Genomic DNA, 17,312 nt, shown 5'->3' on the forward strand with positions numbered 1-17,312 from the left:
TCAAATCCGTTTTGCCTTGCCTAATTGGAATGAGCCAGTGATCAAGAGGAGAGTATCCTCGAAACGCGTATGGCAGTCACTTTGTGAGAACTAGAGGGCTGGCTGAGAACCCTGCTGCCGGTAGCTGTGTGCGCTACCTCTTCGTGCGTGATATCCTCACTTGGGGCAACCTGTGGTGTTTGTATATATTATCTACTGGCGGTCGCCAGTAGATAGTTATAGTTACAACCTAGTTTACATAGGAAATCTCAAAATTCTATTTTGAATAACTTTGGCGCCGGTTGACGAATCCTCGCGAAATTTTCAAAACTAATGGGGCGCTCCGTTCAGCTCCTACCCTGAAAGTCTCGGGGTGATTCGTCAAGCGGGGGCCGAGAAAAAAGGGGGGTCCCAAAGAGCGTTTTCCCCATGCATTTTTCCATAGGACCTTTAGACACAGCTACAGCCAGAACGGCTGAACAGAATTACTTGAAATTTGGCAAAGAGGTAGTCCTCAGGTCAGGCATGTGCCTTTTGCATATATGGTGTAAATTCGTTCAGTAGTTCCTGAGAAAATCAAAAGTAAAATCATATACATATCTGGGCGGAGCCTAACAACACATCTCATTGTGAGATCTGATTGGCTGTCAGCACTTCATCCAGGAAGTGTTGGCAGCCATCTTGGGACCAATATACATGACAGCACCTCATTAGAAAGCATTGCAGTTAATAGAAGGTTTTAAGACTTTAGTTACATTATAAATCATTTTTTGATGGTACCATACTCATTTTAGGAATTGTAGTATGTTCTAAGGTGATTTTACCATGTGAAAAAGCCTTCTGCTCGGATATCATGAATCATGTTTGAGAGAAAACTATTTTCACATGCTTTTCCCACAGAGATTTGGAAGGTGATCTATAAGCTAAACTGAGAGCATATTTTCTGTAAATTCACATTATCTTTCTCAGTCATGTGAGAATGAAGTCTGACATTCTCAGTAAAACATGTACATCCAACAAGGGCACCGAACGGGAAAGCACAATCAGATCAATGAACATTAGAACTAAAGTGGTATGTTTTACTGGCCTATGTGGACCGCTAGTTCCTCCCCACTGTTCAGACTAGAGTCAAGATTTATTATAGATTTACAGACTAAGTATCCGCGGGGACTGAACAGTGGGGAGGAACTAGCGGTCCACATAGGCCAGTAAAACATACCACTTTAGTTCTAATGTTCATTGATCTGATTGTGCTTTCCCGTTCGGTGCTTTGCTCACTTTCATCTTGCAATCCATTCATGTGCTGTTTTCTTATGTATTCTGATATATTTCTGTAATCCGGTATTAATGAGTCCATGTCGGTATTTCAAAAAAATGTGAAGTGTGTTGGTATTAGTGCTATATGAAGGGACGAAATTTTAAAAAAAAACGCTACTGATCAAACAGCCAGGTCTTGAGGAGTCTCCTGAAGGTCAGCAGGTCCTGGGTCTGTCGAAGGTGGATGGGGAGGGTGTTCCATGTCTTGGCGGCGAGGTGGGAGAAGGATCTGCCGCCGGTGGTTGTTCGGTGGATGCGTGGGACAGTGGCGAGGGCGAGGTCGGCGGAGCGGAGCTGGCAGTTGGGGGTGTAGAAGGTGAGTCGCTTGTTGAGGTATGCTGATCCGGCGTCGTGGAGTGCTTTGTGAGCGTGGGTGCGGAGCTTGAAGGTGATCCTCTTGTTGACGGGAAGCCAGTGCAGGTCCTTCAGGTGAGTGGTGATGGGGCTGTGGCGGGGGATGTCGAGGATGATGCGTGCGGAGGCGTTTTGTATGCGTTTGAGTCTTTTCTGGAGTTTGGCCGTGGTTCCCGCGTAGAGGGCGTTGCCGTAGTCCATCCTGCTGGTGACAAGGGCCTGGGTGATCGTCCTTCTGGTTTCGGAGGAGATCCACCTGTAGATCTTGCGAAGCATTCGGAGGGTGTTGAAGCAGGAGGAGGAGACGGCGTTGACTTGTTGGGTCATTGACAGAGACCAGGATTCTATATTAGATGAAAAGATATTTTGCCGAAATGCCATCCGGGCCAGCTGCTCGCCCACGTGAGATAGAATTCAAAACCTGAATGATATCTGCAATTTCAAACATTGGCGTCTGGGACAGTATAGCATCTGTTGGTACCGGAAGGTCCTCAAATTTGCCAGCATATAACCTGCCAAAATATTTTACCCAGTCAGAGGCGGCCATATTATTATCCAGGGTCTGTTTGGCTCTTGAACGATCCTGAGCCACCAAGGCCAAGAATTTAGACGAGTCACCAGCAGAACATATGTCCAACAGGGCCCTCCATATTTTTTCATCGCACTCTTTTTTTAGCAAGCAGAATAGCCTTTTAATAAGCTTTCCTTAGAATTGGTATATGATACGTGAACCATATCTTTGATTTTTACAGCCTTAACTAATAAACGACTTATGACACGACATTCATTGTTATACCACGAGTGCTGCCATTAGAATCTCTTCATCTGAGGTTAGCTTTACATTAAACCATTATCTCTGATCGAATACTTTTATGCTATTCAATTTAGGGTGACAACCAGGGCTGGACTGGCCGTAACGGGCACCTGGCGTTTCCCTGGTGGGCCGCCAGGGTGGGGACCAGTTTTGTACCCCTGGGGGACATTTTTTACCGGGGCAAGCAATATCAGCCCCCTGTGGCAAAATCGGTCAAAACCGTCTATAGCGAACAGCTTAGGGGCCAGCCGAGCATTTTGCCAGGGACTGTTTCGGTTCCCAGTCCGGCCCTGATGACAACACAGGGTAGACTGGATATGCAAATAGATAAGTTAGAGGTACCTTATGAATGTGTAGAAGCGAACCCCTCTAATTGCTCTATCGTGTTACATTAATATAAAACATGCACAGCATGCTACACATCAGAGCAAATATTAACAAATGATTACCTATCCAATGCGGTTTTGCAGCTGTTACCAAAATTGAGCTTAAGTGGCATTATTGTGCATTCAGCACATCAACCTTCCTATGTCGATCAACTTTACTTAGTTTACTTTAATAAGATCAGGCCTGCTCATCTGTATTTTTGTGTATTTAAGGAAGGCTGTAATGTGGCTGGGTGAGTTTCTCAGTGTGGAGATTGAAAGGAATGAGAGCAGGGATTGGGTTGCAAGCAGTAATGGTTACCCTTGAGCTGGCTGCCTTTTCTACATAAACATATTTAAGGCTACTTTCTAATAATCAGGATGACCGATATATTTTTTTTTAGCAGTTTACGGAATTTTTAGGTAAATTTAATCGGTAATTTGTCAATTAAATGAGATAATATGTGTAAGGAATAATGTTTGCTTGAGATGTGTTTACTGCGTCTTAAGTGAGAAAAACAAACATTCTCTCTCTCTCCCCTCTTCACAAACAACGTCAATGTCAAGCTAGATTTCTCATAGAGAACACATTGCGTTACAATTATAGCAGGTTAATCTAGAATGCCGGAAACAATAAAACAATTTATTGTGCCTTTACTGTTTGTGTTTTTTCTGCTTTTTTTTTATAACGTAGTGGCTGTTTGTATATGACTTTTCTAACGATGATTATTTCATTAACAAAGTAATTTATGGCGTGATTGTTTAAACAGTTTTATTCATGCAATGGATGAAAAACATTCATTAATTACTTACACCACCACCTTTGTGATTTGCTTTCATGGAGATAATAAAATATGTATTAAGAACTACGAATGCTAGAAGAAACAGAAACATGTGTAAAATAGGCAGCAAACCTACTCTTAAATAATGTCCTTCTTTGTGATTGCAGGGATTTGCGCTTGATTGACGTGGAAGAGTTTCATAATCGTCATGAGTCAATGGAGCTTGCAGTCTTCCAGAATTTAATTATGAGGCACATTGAGCTGGCCAAAGAACAGCTGCTTAAAAAGTACGTTTCAATACAGCTATTTTTCGTAAGAGGAAACCGGAAAGCAGAGAATGAGAGAAAACGAGTGGGAGAAAACACTGATAGACAGCGAGACAATGACAACTTCTGCAGGGTTTTGGTCTAAAGCAAGGGTCTCAGATCTCTTCTATAATTAGAACTTCTGACATTTTGAAGTTTTTCTGAGATGCATAAAATGTTATTGCTGCTGCAGTGCTGACAATATCAGATAATATTACATCTGAGCAGATGAACAGTGTTTAGACTACCAGCACATCGAGCAGATTTAACAAATGTAATGTCATATCTAACACCCGTTCAAGCAAGGCCTATTTGCACCAAAGAAATAATGTCAAAAGAAAGTTTAACTCACTCGGCTAGAATTATCGTATCAATGCAGTAATTTTGCATCAAAACTTCAGCTTACCATTTTCTCAAATTACACACAATCTGCTATTAAATGCAAGCATAAAGTGGGGTAGGCAAACTGTAGTTCCCCAAACAAACACTTTCGCCTCTGTGGAAAAAAACCCCTAATTTTTTCCTTGAAAAATCAGTTTTCAAGCGTTGCTTCTCATTTTTATCAAGTGCTAGCGTACAATTGCCTGAGGTCAAGAGATTCAGCCTCACTTGCCCATGCATTACCATTGCTAGCCAGGGATGGCCACCCCACAGGCAATTGTACCCACAGAATACCCATAATATGTCACCACCGGCTAACATTATACCAGAGATGGCGACCATTACCGTCTTTGGGGCAAGAATATTCACAATATGTCAAGGGTGTCTGCCATTATGCCTGGGGTGGTAATCACTGGAGTGACCTTGGTTAAGCAGAGGATGCACACAGTATGCCCAGGATGGACATGATTATGCCAGGCTGCTCAGAATAATGCCATAGATACCCTCAGTGTGTCAAGGATAGCCCTCGTTATGCTAGGAGTGGCCATGATTATGTAGAGTTAGCATCCATTATGTCAGGAATAGCCACGGTTAAGCCAAGGATGCACCACATATGTCTGCAATTGTCACTGGAAACCTTAAAAAGTAGTATCGCCATTGCTATAGGATCAACATTACTTAAAAGGTGGCCAACATTATGCCAAGAATGGGCAGGAAGTTTCCAGAAATGACTCATTTATGCTAGTGTGGCACCGGATATCATTGGCAGTTCCATATGCCAGGCATTGTCACCAGGTAGGGCTACTCACTGTCTACCTGGAATGGCCACCAGACAAGAGACACTTACTCAAACACATGACACACTGACCAAGGCACACACATTTGTTGAAATGCACTAACATGCACATACTTATGCACGCATAGACACACAGATGCACAGGCGTTCACCTCATACACCAGTCCCCTTTGCGAGCGAGTCACCTATCTGTCTCTGCTTTCACTCTGGCTTCTGCGCGCCCCCACTCCTCGGCTGCTCTTGCATCTGGACTGTACATGTTCACTATTTTTTATTAGCTGCCCCCCTTCCATCCTCATGCCTCGTCTTTTTCCAATCCTGGTCATTGACCAGGTCAGTACACTACTTTTTCCAGAATAAAAACTCTACTTTCAGTAGTAGTAGAACTTGCACAAGGCTTTATACTTTGTGAAGGGGCTGGAGATGGAACAGGCCATGTCCTAATAGGATTCCTGAAATCCCCTTTAGGCCTTGCCTACCAAAGTAGCTGAAGACAGATTGGACTCAGGGGAAGTTCAGAACATTGTATACCATAAGGCTTGAAGTAAAGGAGGGTCTTAGACATCCCACAAAAAACAGCCAACCTAACTCTTTAGGATGCAGGCAGAAAACGACTGCTAGCAAACCCATCTTAACTGTGGGGTACCCATGTGAAGGCTTTGATAAGACCTTCCGTGCACACGGGAAATGAAATGCATCCAGGAAGCGAACAGCGCCCTGTCTTAGAAGGGTATATGAGATGGGTAGGTAAGGGTATATGAGATGGCTAGCAGGAACGGGCCACAATGCTTATCTCCCTGCCAAGAGGATATCTTCTACTATACTTTTCAAAGTCTCCACTATACTACCACTGTATACTTAAGATCCCAAACAATTAAAAAAGAATAAGCCACATCAAATGCGGTAAATATATCAAAAACAAATCTGCTATATGTTCAGTCTATCCGAATTCAGGTGCAGGTGAATGGAAGAAAGTACAACAGTCAAAACAAATGAAATTTACAAAGATGGTGACATTTTTAAACAGCTCCTCGCTTATCTTTTTGCCTCGAAGAGCAGGTTTTGTTTCTGGTCGATGGTGGTCTTTCCAGCATGACTTAGTGTAACGTCCTGGCTTTCTCGGGGTTGGGACAAACAGACGACGGACCAGAGAAATGGAGGTTTAAGGATGATTTAATAAACAGATAAACAACTACAGACAACAAAGAATACCGGTACTGGAATCACCAGGTAAAGTACGATACCCATTCACAGCTTGTCTAACCGTCCTCCGCATGCACACCGGACCCGGTATGCTCCAACGGAGGGCACAGTGCTAAGCAGTGGCCAACAATGCCACTCGACCGCTGTGAAGGGTAGTTCCAAGGTTGTGGAATCTACGGGGGGCACGTGGGAGTCACCCGGCCGGGCTCTCTACCACCTGGGAACAGCCGCTCTACCAGTATCCCCCAGAGTACTGCCACAACACAAAGACGCTGGGAACACCTCCTAGTGTGCGTCTCTTGTATCCGGGTTTAAGTGATGATACCCAAGGTGGCGCAGAGAATGGATGGGAGCAGCCGCTCTACCTATCCCAGTTCTCCTACGAGTGTCGATGGCTAAGACGCGGAAACACCTCCGGGATAGCGTCTAAGCGTGTGTTTACCCAAGGAACGAGGGTTGGGAGCTTCGGCTCGCACCAACCTCGTTTTCTCCAAATTGTCAGGCCGTTGGGAGCTTCGGCTCTACCAACGGGACTTGTGCCCCATGACGTTGAATACGGCTCTCAGAACGGGACAGGACACGAGCAGGAAGAACACACCAGCACCTCTCCTCCGCTCCTTAGAATGTTCCTTCCGCCGCTCAACTCACCAACGGGTCCGTGTACCTCAACCAGGTACTCCGGCAAAGATCAGAATATCCGACGCCGAGTCCCAGTGATCTTCTCCTTAAGTAGTACTCTCGGCGTTGTATAACCATGACTCTTGAGTTGCATAACATGAAAACTAGGCGTTACCCTTGGTGTTATGTAACCAGAACTCTTGAGTTGCATAACATGAAAACTAGGTGTTCCCCTTGGTGTTATGCAACCAGAACTCTTGAGTTGCATAACATGAAAACTAGGTGTTACCCTTGGTGTTATGTAACCAGAACTCTTGAGTTGCATAAGGCAATTGTTGCCGGAGGGCATTCTGGGAGTTGTAGTACGCTCTCCTCCAAGCACACCAGGTTCACGGAAGTGGCATCGTGGGAGGGAATCCATGCGCGGGAGGGGATTCCTGACAGTACATCCCCCTCCCATCAGCGCCCCCCTTCAGGACCAGCATAGGAAGGATATCGACGATGGAACGACGATACCAGACGAGGAGCGTGAACCCCCGCCGCAGGTTCCCATGACTGCTCCTCGGGTCCGTACCCCTTCCATGCCACCAGATACCATAGTTTGCCCCTGCGCCACTTGGAATCCAAGATACCAGCCACCTCGTACTCCACCTCCGAATCCATAGTCACCGACACCGGCGTACGAGGCCTCACCGCGTTCGCGGGTTTCAAGAGAGAAACGTGGAACACGGGATGGATCCGCAGGGACTGGGGCAGGCACACTTTCACGTTCACCGGGCTGATGCATCGAAGGATCCTATATGGGCCCATGAAGCGGGGATGGAACACGCTACTTTTCTTGAATCTCATGTGCCGAGTAGAGACCCAGACGTAATCTCCAGGTTTGTAGACCGGTCCAGGCCTTCTCCTCCTATCAGAAAAGGCTTTATACGTGGCCTTAGCCCCCTCCAGGGCAACTCGAGAACTCATCAAGGCCTCCTTGATGCGGGCCACCCTCTTGGCTGTTGTCGGCAATCTGTCTTCCCTGACCGGGTGCAGAAACGGCAAGAACCGGGGATGATGGCCGTAGTTACTATAAAAAGGGGAGGCCTTGGTGGAACAATGTGTGGCGTTGTTGTACGCGATTTCCACGATCCAAAGTAGGTCCACCCACTCATCCTTCCCTTGCTCTACAAAACAACGTAGATATTGTTTGAGCGACTGGTTCAGGCGCTCCGTCTGGCCGTCCGTCTGCGGGTGATAACTCGTGGACATGGCAGACTTGACGTGTCACGCCGAACACCAAGTTTTCCAGAAGTGCGACGTGAACTGAGACCCCCTGTCCGACACGATCACGTTGGGTAGGCCATGTAGTCTCACTACATTCTTCAATAACAACGACGCCAGCTCTCCTGCCGAAGGTACCTGTTTGCAAGCGAGGAAGAGCCCCATCTTCGTGAGATAGTCCACCACCACCAGTATGGCCGTCTTTCCTTGATCCTTTGGTAGCCCAACAACGAAGTCTAAGGATATGTTTTCCCAGGGTTTGGTCGGTGTAGGAAGGGGTTGGAGGAGTCCTTGCGATCTTCTGTGGTCCGATTTCATGGATGCGCAAACGGTACATGATGAACACCAATTCCGGACGTCTGTTCTCATGGCAGGCCACCAGAACTGCCGTCCTAGGCTCGCTACAGTCTTTTCGACACCCAGATGGCCTGCACAGGGAGACACGTGGCACCAGGTGAAGGCCTGTTTTCGAAGCCTAGGCGTGGGTAACAACATACATCGTCCTTTCACCGGAATCCCGTCCTTCATCTGCCACTCCTTGTGACTGCGAAGCCACCTCCGCCACATGAAGGTATGGGTCCCCTTCTGGACCCCCCTGAGGAACGTCTGTGGTTGAATCACCCCTATCACAACTCCTGGAGGGATGATGGAATGTTCGGCAACCGGCTGCGGATCCCTGGCATTCGATTGCCTCGAAAGCGCATCCGCTTTCCTATTCTCCGTACCGGGTCGGTATGTGATGTGGAAATGGAAACCGGAAAAAAAGATCATCCACCTCATTTGACGGGGAGACAAATGCCGCGCTGCCGTCAGAAACTGGAGGTTTCTGTGGTCCGTATACACTGTAACCACGTGTCTGGCCCCCATTAACAAATGCCTCCACTCTGCAAATGCGTCCTTTATTGCGAGTAGTTCCTTCTCCGCAATATGGTAATTGCGTTCCGCGTCGTTCAATTTACGAGACATGTACGCCACAGGATGGAGCAAACCCGACACCTCATTCCTCTGAGATAGAATGGCACCCAGCGCCACATCAGAGGCGTCCGCTTCTACCACATAGGGTAATTCCGGATTCGAGTGAGCTAGCACCGGGGCGGTGCTGAAGGCCTTCTTGAGGGCCACAAATGCTTTTTGTGCTTCCGGTCCCCACACGAACTCCTGAGACTTCCTTAGTAGTTGCGTGATCGGGGCAACCAAGCCAGAAAACCCCTCAATAAAACGCCTATAAAAGTTGGCGAAGCCTATGAAGCTCTGGACTTCCTTTACTCCTCGGGGCACCGGCCACTCCTCCACCGCTCTGATCTTGCGTTCCGCCATCTCCTGTCCGTTGGGGCTCAGCATCACCCCAAGGAATTCCACTGATGTGACGTGGAAGTCACATTTGCTGAGTTTGCAGTATAGCATGTTTTCCCTCAGTTTTTTGAGAACCGCGGATACGTGCTGTACGTGTTCTTCCTCTGAGTTGGAGTAGATGAGTATGTCGTCTATGTAAACGACCACGTAGATATCCAATACCTCCCGGAACACCTCATTGAGGAAGTATTGGAAGGCGGCAGGGGCATTGCATAGTCCGAAAGGCATGACGAGGTACTCAAAGAGCCCGAACCTAGTCTTAAAGGCGGTTTTCCATTCGTCGCCGTCCCTCATGCGCACAAGATGGTATGCCCCCTTGAGATCAAGCTTTGTGTATATTTGGGCCTTTTTTACCTGTTCCAGGAGAACGCTTATAAGAGGCAGGGGGTATCGGTTTTTTATGGTTATCGCGTTCAAGGCCCTAAAGTCCACGCAGGCCCTCAATTCGCCATTCGCTTTCGGAATGAAAAAGAGAGGCGATGCGGCAGGGGATTTCGATGGCCTGATGAACCCCAGCCCTAGTAACTTATCCAAATATCCCCGTAGATGTACGTTTTTGGGTTCTGTGAGCGCATACAGTCTGCCGCTGGGAACGCTAGCCCCCGGAACCAGGTCGATTTGGCAGTCGAACGGTCTATGTGGAGGGAGCACCTCCGCTCGGATTTCATCGAAGACGTCCCCGAAACTGTGATACACTCTGGGCAGCTTTACGTCCTTTTCTGCTGCCGTGGCGACCGTGTGACCTTCGCCTACCTCACCTTCGTGGGGGTCCTGCCGCATACCGCACCATTGTTCACAAAACGGGGAAGTCATCTCAATGTGATGCGTAGGCCAATCCACCATTGGGTTATGTTTTTGGAGCCAGGGTAGACCCAATATGACCCCGTACTGCGGGGCTCTGATTATGCTAAAATCGATACGTTCGTTATGCAGTTTTCCGAACCTCACCGGTATTTCTCCTGTGTGCTGTCCGATAGGTCCGGTCACCAGACTTCTCCCATCCACTGCATACACCTCCTCTGGTATCTGTTTGGGAAGGAGAGTGAGACCCAGTCTCCGTGCTTCATTGTAGTCCATGAACATGCCCGTGGCTCCTGAATCAATCATGGCTACCACAGGTATCCACTGGTCCTGCACTCCTACGTGTAAGGTAATAAACAAATGTCTTCGCCCTTTTTGATTCGGGCTCAACATGGAAGGGATGTGGGTGTGACTCCAAGATGCCCCTTCCCTAGACCCGGAGTCCCTCAGTTTTCCGCCGGTGCTTCCACCACTGCTGTCACCGTTTTGTTCGCTCGGTATCGTGAGGTTTTTGGCTTGGCTGGACACTCGCGTACATAGTGCCCCTTTTTCCCGCAGTAAAGGCAAAGGCCTTGCTTGCGGCGTGATTCTTTTTCAGTGGCTGTAAGGCTCGCCCTTATAGCTCCTATGTCCATGGGTTCCGTCCTGGTGGAGGAGTTGGTCTCAGAGCCACCCATCGAAACAGACGATGGCAGCGCTTTCCCTTTCCTCTTGTGATCGCCCTTTCTTTCGTTCAATCTATGGTCCAGCCGTAGCACCAGGTTGATCAAGCCTTCACATTTCTTGGGTTGGGGGTCGATTTGTGCTACCACATCTTTGAGCTCTTCGCTCAAGCCCTGGTGAAACAGCGCGGTTTGTTTGGCTATGGGCCACTTGGTTTCGGCCACTAACCTTCGAAAAGCATTAAGGTACTGCACCAGATCATTGTTGCCTTGCCTCAGCTCCAACATCTCTCGATCGGCAGTATACGAGTCCGCCCTTCGATCAAACACCTTCAAGAATTCCTCGCGGAAGGCTCCCCAATCACATAGGATAGGGTCGTCCCTGCTCACCAGTGGGACTGCCCATTGCGCCGCGTTCCCAGCAAGATACGAGATCAGAAAGGCCACTCTGGCTTGGCTGGTAGGAAAGGCCTTTGGTTTGCAGGACAGATGCAGTGCTACTTGAGTGAGGAATACCTGCACTGTGTTGGGGTCTCCGCTGTACCTCTCTGGTGTCGCCAAAGGAATGGCTACGGGCATCTCTACCACAACCGCAGGAGCCGTGGCTGTGTGAGAGGCACCCGCCTGTAGCGGATCGTTCTGCAGAGCGTCCATTCTAGCCTTAACGTCTGCTGTTTCCTGTCTGAAAGCGGTGAGCTCGATTTGCATCGCGGCTAAGACAGCCAACACATCCTCAATCGTGGCCATGTCGTTCGCCCAACCAGGAGATAGTTATGGAAGAGGTCGGATATTATGTAACGTCCTGGCTTTCTCGGGGTTGGGACAAACAGACGACGGACCAGAGAAATGGAGGTTTAAGGATGATTTAATAAACAGATAAACAACTACAGACAACAAAGAATACCGGTACTGGAATCACCAGGTAAAGTACGATACCTATTCACAGCTCGTCTAACCGTCCTCCGCATGCACACCGGACCCGGTATGCTCCAACGGAGGGCACAGTGCTAAGCAGTGGCCGACAATGCCACTCGACCGCTGTGAAGGGTAGTTCCAAGGTTGTGGAATCTACGGGGGGCACGTGGGAGTCACCCGGCCGGGCTCTCTACCACCTGGGAACAGCCGCTCTACCAGTATCCCCCAGAGTACTGCCACAACACAAAGACGCTGGGAACACCTCCTAGTGTGCGTCTCTTGTATCCGGGTTTAAGTGATGATACCCAAGGTGGCGCAGAGAATGGATGGGAGCAGCCGCTCTACCTATCCCAGTTCTCCTACGAGTGTCGATGGCTAAGACGCGGAAACACCTCCGGGATAGCGTCTTAGCTCTAAGCGTGTGTTTACCCAAGGAACGAGAGTTGGGAGCTTCGGCTCGCACCAACCTCGTTTTCTCCAAATTGTCAGGCCGTTGGGAGCTTCGGCTCTACCAACGGGACTTGTGCCCAATGACGTTGAATACGGCTCTCAGAACGGGACAGGACACGAGCAGGAAGAACACGCCAGCACCTCTCCTCCGCTCCTTAGAATGTTCCTTCCGCCGCTCAACTCACCAACGGGTCCGTGTACCTCAACCAGGTACTCCGGCAAAGATCAGAATATCCGACGCCGAGTCCCAGTGATCTTCTCCTTAAGTAGTACTCTCGGCGTTGTATAACCATGACTCTTGAGTTGCATAACATGAAAACTAGGCGTTACCCTTGGTGTTATGTAACCAGAACTCTTGAGTTGCATAACATGAAAACTAGGTGTTCCCCTTGGTGTTATGCAACCAGAACTCTTGAGTTGCATAACATGAAAACTAGGTGTTACCCTTGGTGTTATGTAACCAGAACTCTTGAGTTGCATAAGGCAATTGTTGCCGGAGGGCATTCTGGGAGTTGTAGTACGCTCTCCTCCAAGCGCACCAGGTTCACGGAAGTGGCATCGTGGGAGGGAATCCATGCGCGGGAGGGGATTCCTGACACTTAGCAGTGTAGAAAAGGAACTGGCTACCATCCTTTGGACGAGGGCCAGTAACTTTGGATTTCCATCTCTCCTTGGGCCTTTTAAAAATATTGTAAATGAGGTAAACCACAGTTGGTAAGACCTTCCCATTCTTATCTGCATCAGAAATACTGGGTCACCACAGAAATCTCCTAAAAGTGGATACTACAAGTTCACGTATATTACATAACACTAAGCCAGGATCCTATTATAGGAGTGAAAGGGAAGATGCATGTATGAGGCATATCTAAGAGGAATACCAGTCCTCATTGCACAAGTACACACAAGATCACACAATACATGCTATGAATGGTGGCCTATGTAGTAACTTTAGTGCACTTAAGTACTCATGCACACTTCACTTGTAACGTAGCACTCTGAATGTTTCACGCTAAGTTCCTTAGAGACAAGAGTCGGATTTAGCATTTGGTAGATGGGTGGTCTGTCAAAAACGTGATGGATATCCCGCCCACCTTATTACATGTGCATTATATCTTAATACCCCTATAATAAGGCGGGCGGGATATTCGTCATGTTTTTGACTAGGTAATATCTGCCAAGTTCTTAATCAAGCACTTAATCATCATGTCCAACTCATTTATTCTCCTGACATGTGAAGGTTCAAAAAATCCTGCTGGATTCACACTGACGCCTGGATTTTGGACAACCTTGAATCACCAACTGAAGTTATGCCATTCTTCAATCCGAGGCATCACTTACCTGGACTGTTCCCATGGGGCACAGGGTCAAGACTGATTTGCATATGGCTGGGTTCAAACTGGAATGGCATGGTGAGCAAAAAAACGATAAATTTAGGCCCAGATCTCTGTACTGGGGTGAATGTATGACATTGTTCTGCATTCTGTCCATCAATTGTTGTTTTTGCATTTGTCACCCCGAGTGGGAAGGGTATGCTCAGACGTGAGTCCCTTGCTCTCCATGCCACTGGAATCAAGCTATCCTGGCTGACGAGGGCTGAAAGCCCGAAACCGGTCCTAGGATGCTTGTTTCCAGTCCAGGGAGGACCTGGCTTGGCAGTTCGGGCTGGACTGTTCCCATGGGGCACAGGGTCAAGACTGATTTGCATATGGCTGGGTTCAAACTGGAATGGCATGGTGAGCAAAAAAACGATGGATTTAGGCCCAGATCGCTGTACTGGGGTGAATGTATGACATTGTTCTGCATTCTGTCCATCAATTGTTGTTTTTGCATTTGTCACCCCGAGTGGGAAGGGTATGCTCAGACGTGGGTCCCTTGCTCTCCATGCCACTGGAATCAAGCTATCCTGGCTGACGAGGGCTGAAAGCCCGAAACCGGTCCCAGGATGCGTGTTTCCAGTCCAGGGAGGACCTGGCTTGGCAGTTCGGGCTGGACTGTTCCCATGGGGCACAGGGTCAAGACTGATTTGCATATGGCTGGGTTCAAACTGGAATGGCATGGTGAGCAAAAAAACGATGGATTTAGGCCCAGATCTCTGTACTGGGGTGAATGTATGACATTGTTCTGCATTCTGTCCATCAATTGTTGTTTTTGCATTTGTCACCCCGAGTGGGAAGGGTATGCTCAGACGTGAGTCCCTTGCTCTCCATGCCACTGGAATCAAGCTATCCTGGCTGACGAGGGCTGAAAGCCCGAAACCGGTCCTAGGATGCTTGTTTCCAGTCCAGGGAGGACCTGGCTTGGCAGTTCGGGCTGGACTGTTCCCATGGGGCACAGGGTCAAGACTGATTTGCATATGGCTGGGTTCAAACTGGAATGGCATGGTGAGCAAAAAAACGATGGATTTAGGCCCAGATCTCTGTACTGGGGTGAATGTATGACATTGTTCTGCATTCTGTCCATCAATTGTTGTTTTTGCATTTGTCACCCCGAGTGGGAAGGGTATGCTCAGACGTGAGTCCCTTGCTCTCCATGCCACTGGAATCAAGCTATCCTGGCTGACGAGGGCTGAAAGCCCGAAACCGGTCCTAGGATGCTTGTTTCCAGTCCAGGGAGGACCTGGCTTGGCAGTTCGGGCTGGACTGTTCCCATGGGGCACAGGGTCAAGACTGATTTGCATATGGCTGGGTTCAAACTGGAATGGCATGGTGAGCAAAAAAACGATGGATTTAGGCCCAGATCTCTGTACTGGGGTGAATGTATGACATTGTTCTGCATTCTGTCCATCAATTGTTGTTTTTGCATTTGTCACCCCGAGTGGGAAGGGTATGCTCAGACGTGAGTCCCTTGCTCTCCATGCCACTGGAATCAAGCTATCCTGGCTGACGAGGGCTGAAAGCCCGAAACCAGTCCTAGGATGCTTGTTTCCAGTCCAGGGAGGACCTGGCTTGGCAGTTCGGGCTGGACTGTTCCCATGGGGCACAGGGTCAAGACTGATTTGCATATGGCTGGGTTCAAACTGGAATGGCATGGTGAGCAAAAAAACGATGGATTTAGGCCCAGATCTCTGTACTTGGGTGAATGTATGACATTGTTCTGCATTCTGTCCATCAATTGTTGTTTTTGCATTTGTCACCCCGAGTGGGAAGGGTATGCTCAGACGTGAGTCCCTTGCTCTCCATGCCACTGGAATCAAGCTATCCTGGCTGACGAGGGCTGAAAGCCCGAAACCGGTCCTAGGATGCTTGTTTCCAGTCCAGGGAGGACCTGGCTTGGCAGTTCGGGCTGGACTGTTCCCATGGGGCACAGGGTCAAGATTGATTTGCATATGGCTGGGTTCAAACTGGAATGGCATGGTGAGCAAAAAAACGATGGATTTAGGCCCAGATCTCTGTACTGGGGTGAATGTATGACATTGTTCTGCATTCTGTCCATCAATTGTTGTTTTTGCATTTGTCACCCCGAGTGGGAAGGGTATGCTCAGACGTGAGTCCCTTGCTCTCCATGCCACTGGAATCAAGCTATCCTGGCTGACGAGGGCTGAAAGCCCGAAACCGGTCCTAGGATGCTTGTTTCCAGTCCAGGGAGGACCTGGCTTGGCAGTTCGGGCTGGACTGTTCCCATGGGGCACAGGGTCAAGACTGATTTGCATATGGCTGGGTTCAAACTGGAATGGCATGGTGAGCAAAAAAACGATGGATTTAGGCCCAGATCTCTGTACTGGGGTGAATGTATGACATTGTTCTGCATTCTGTCCATCAATTGTTGTTTTTGCATTTGTCACCCCGAGTGGGAAGGGTATGCTCAGACGTGAGTCCCTTGCTCTCCATGCCACTGGAATCAAGCTATCCTGGCTGACGAGGGCTGAAAGCCCGAAACCAGTCCTAGGATGCTTGTTTCCAGTCCAGGGAGGACCTGGCTTGGCAGTTCGGGCTGGACTGTTCCCATGGGGCACAGGGTCAAGACTGATTTGCATATGGCTGGGTTCAAACTGGAATGGCATGGTGAGCAAAAAAACGATGGATTTAGGCCCAGATCTCTGTACTTGGGTGAATGTATGACATTGTTCTGCATTCTGTCCATCAATTGTTGTTTTTGCATTTGTCACCCCGAGTGGGAAGGGTATGCTCAGACGTGAGTCCCTTGCTCTCCATGCCACTGGAATCAAGCTATCCTGGCTGACGAGGGCTGAAAGCCCGAAACCGGTCCTAGGATGCTTGTTTCCAGTCCAGGGAGGACCTGGCTTGGCAGTTCGGGCTGGACTGTTCCCATGGGGCACAGGGTCAAGACTGATTTGCATATGGCTGGGTTCAAACTGGAATGGCATGGTGAGCAAAAAAACGATGGATTTAGGCCCAGATCTCTGTACTGGGGTGAATGTATGACATTGTTCTGCATTCTGTCCATCAATTGTTGTTTTTGCATTCTTCAATCCGAGGCATCACTTACCTTTCCAGTCCCCCTAACTAAGCCTTTTCATTTTTATGTACCCTAGCTAAAATTCTGATTGTTTAGCATAGGGAACAATCCATTTTCTCCTCTACATCTCTAATACTTGAATAAACATCTGGGAAGCTGGGATATTTTCATTTTAACGAGCCTCCAGTTCAGTCTTTAGTCATGAAAGTCTGCAGCGATGAGCGAGTGTGGTTAGACTCGTGTTCCACATCTTTAAAGTTGGTAGCCTACTCAAAGGCGACATCAGCCACCTGCATGCTGCTCACATTGTGTGTTTGTCTGAGTTGGTCAAGTCTAACTCGGAGACACTTCGACCACGATTGCGCTGATGACAACTCATTCTGTACCTTCCATCTTAAAAAGTAACGGCATCGAGACACACTGGTATAGTGGATGGAGGTAGGGCTAGCTAGGGACAAAACAAGACAAGAGTAATATAAACTACAGCGAGGGCTGCAGGATTAGACCTATTTAGAATGGTGGAAGATGGGGCAGA

At 48.4% G+C, this 17,312-nt stretch overlaps 1 protein-coding gene across 2 annotated transcripts in view; it reads left to right on the top strand.

The window, feature by feature from the left end:
* Window positions 1–17,312, top strand: part of DNAH7 (dynein axonemal heavy chain 7) — a 1,967,826-nt gene that overhangs the window by 233,173 nt on the left and 1,717,341 nt on the right. For both annotated transcript variants that reach the window (XM_085648764.1, XM_085648765.1), the window contains exon 9: window positions 3,779–3,898. In XM_085648764.1, the coding sequence (XP_085504890.1) occupies window positions 3,779–3,898 (120 nt within the window). The remainder of the gene's footprint in view (window positions 1–3,778; window positions 3,899–17,312) is intronic.

This window comes from Triturus cristatus, chromosome 3_2 (genome assembly GCF_964204655.1).
Source record: "Triturus cristatus chromosome 3_2, aTriCri1.1, whole genome shotgun sequence".
NCBI lineage: Eukaryota > Metazoa > Chordata > Amphibia > Caudata > Salamandridae > Triturus > Triturus cristatus.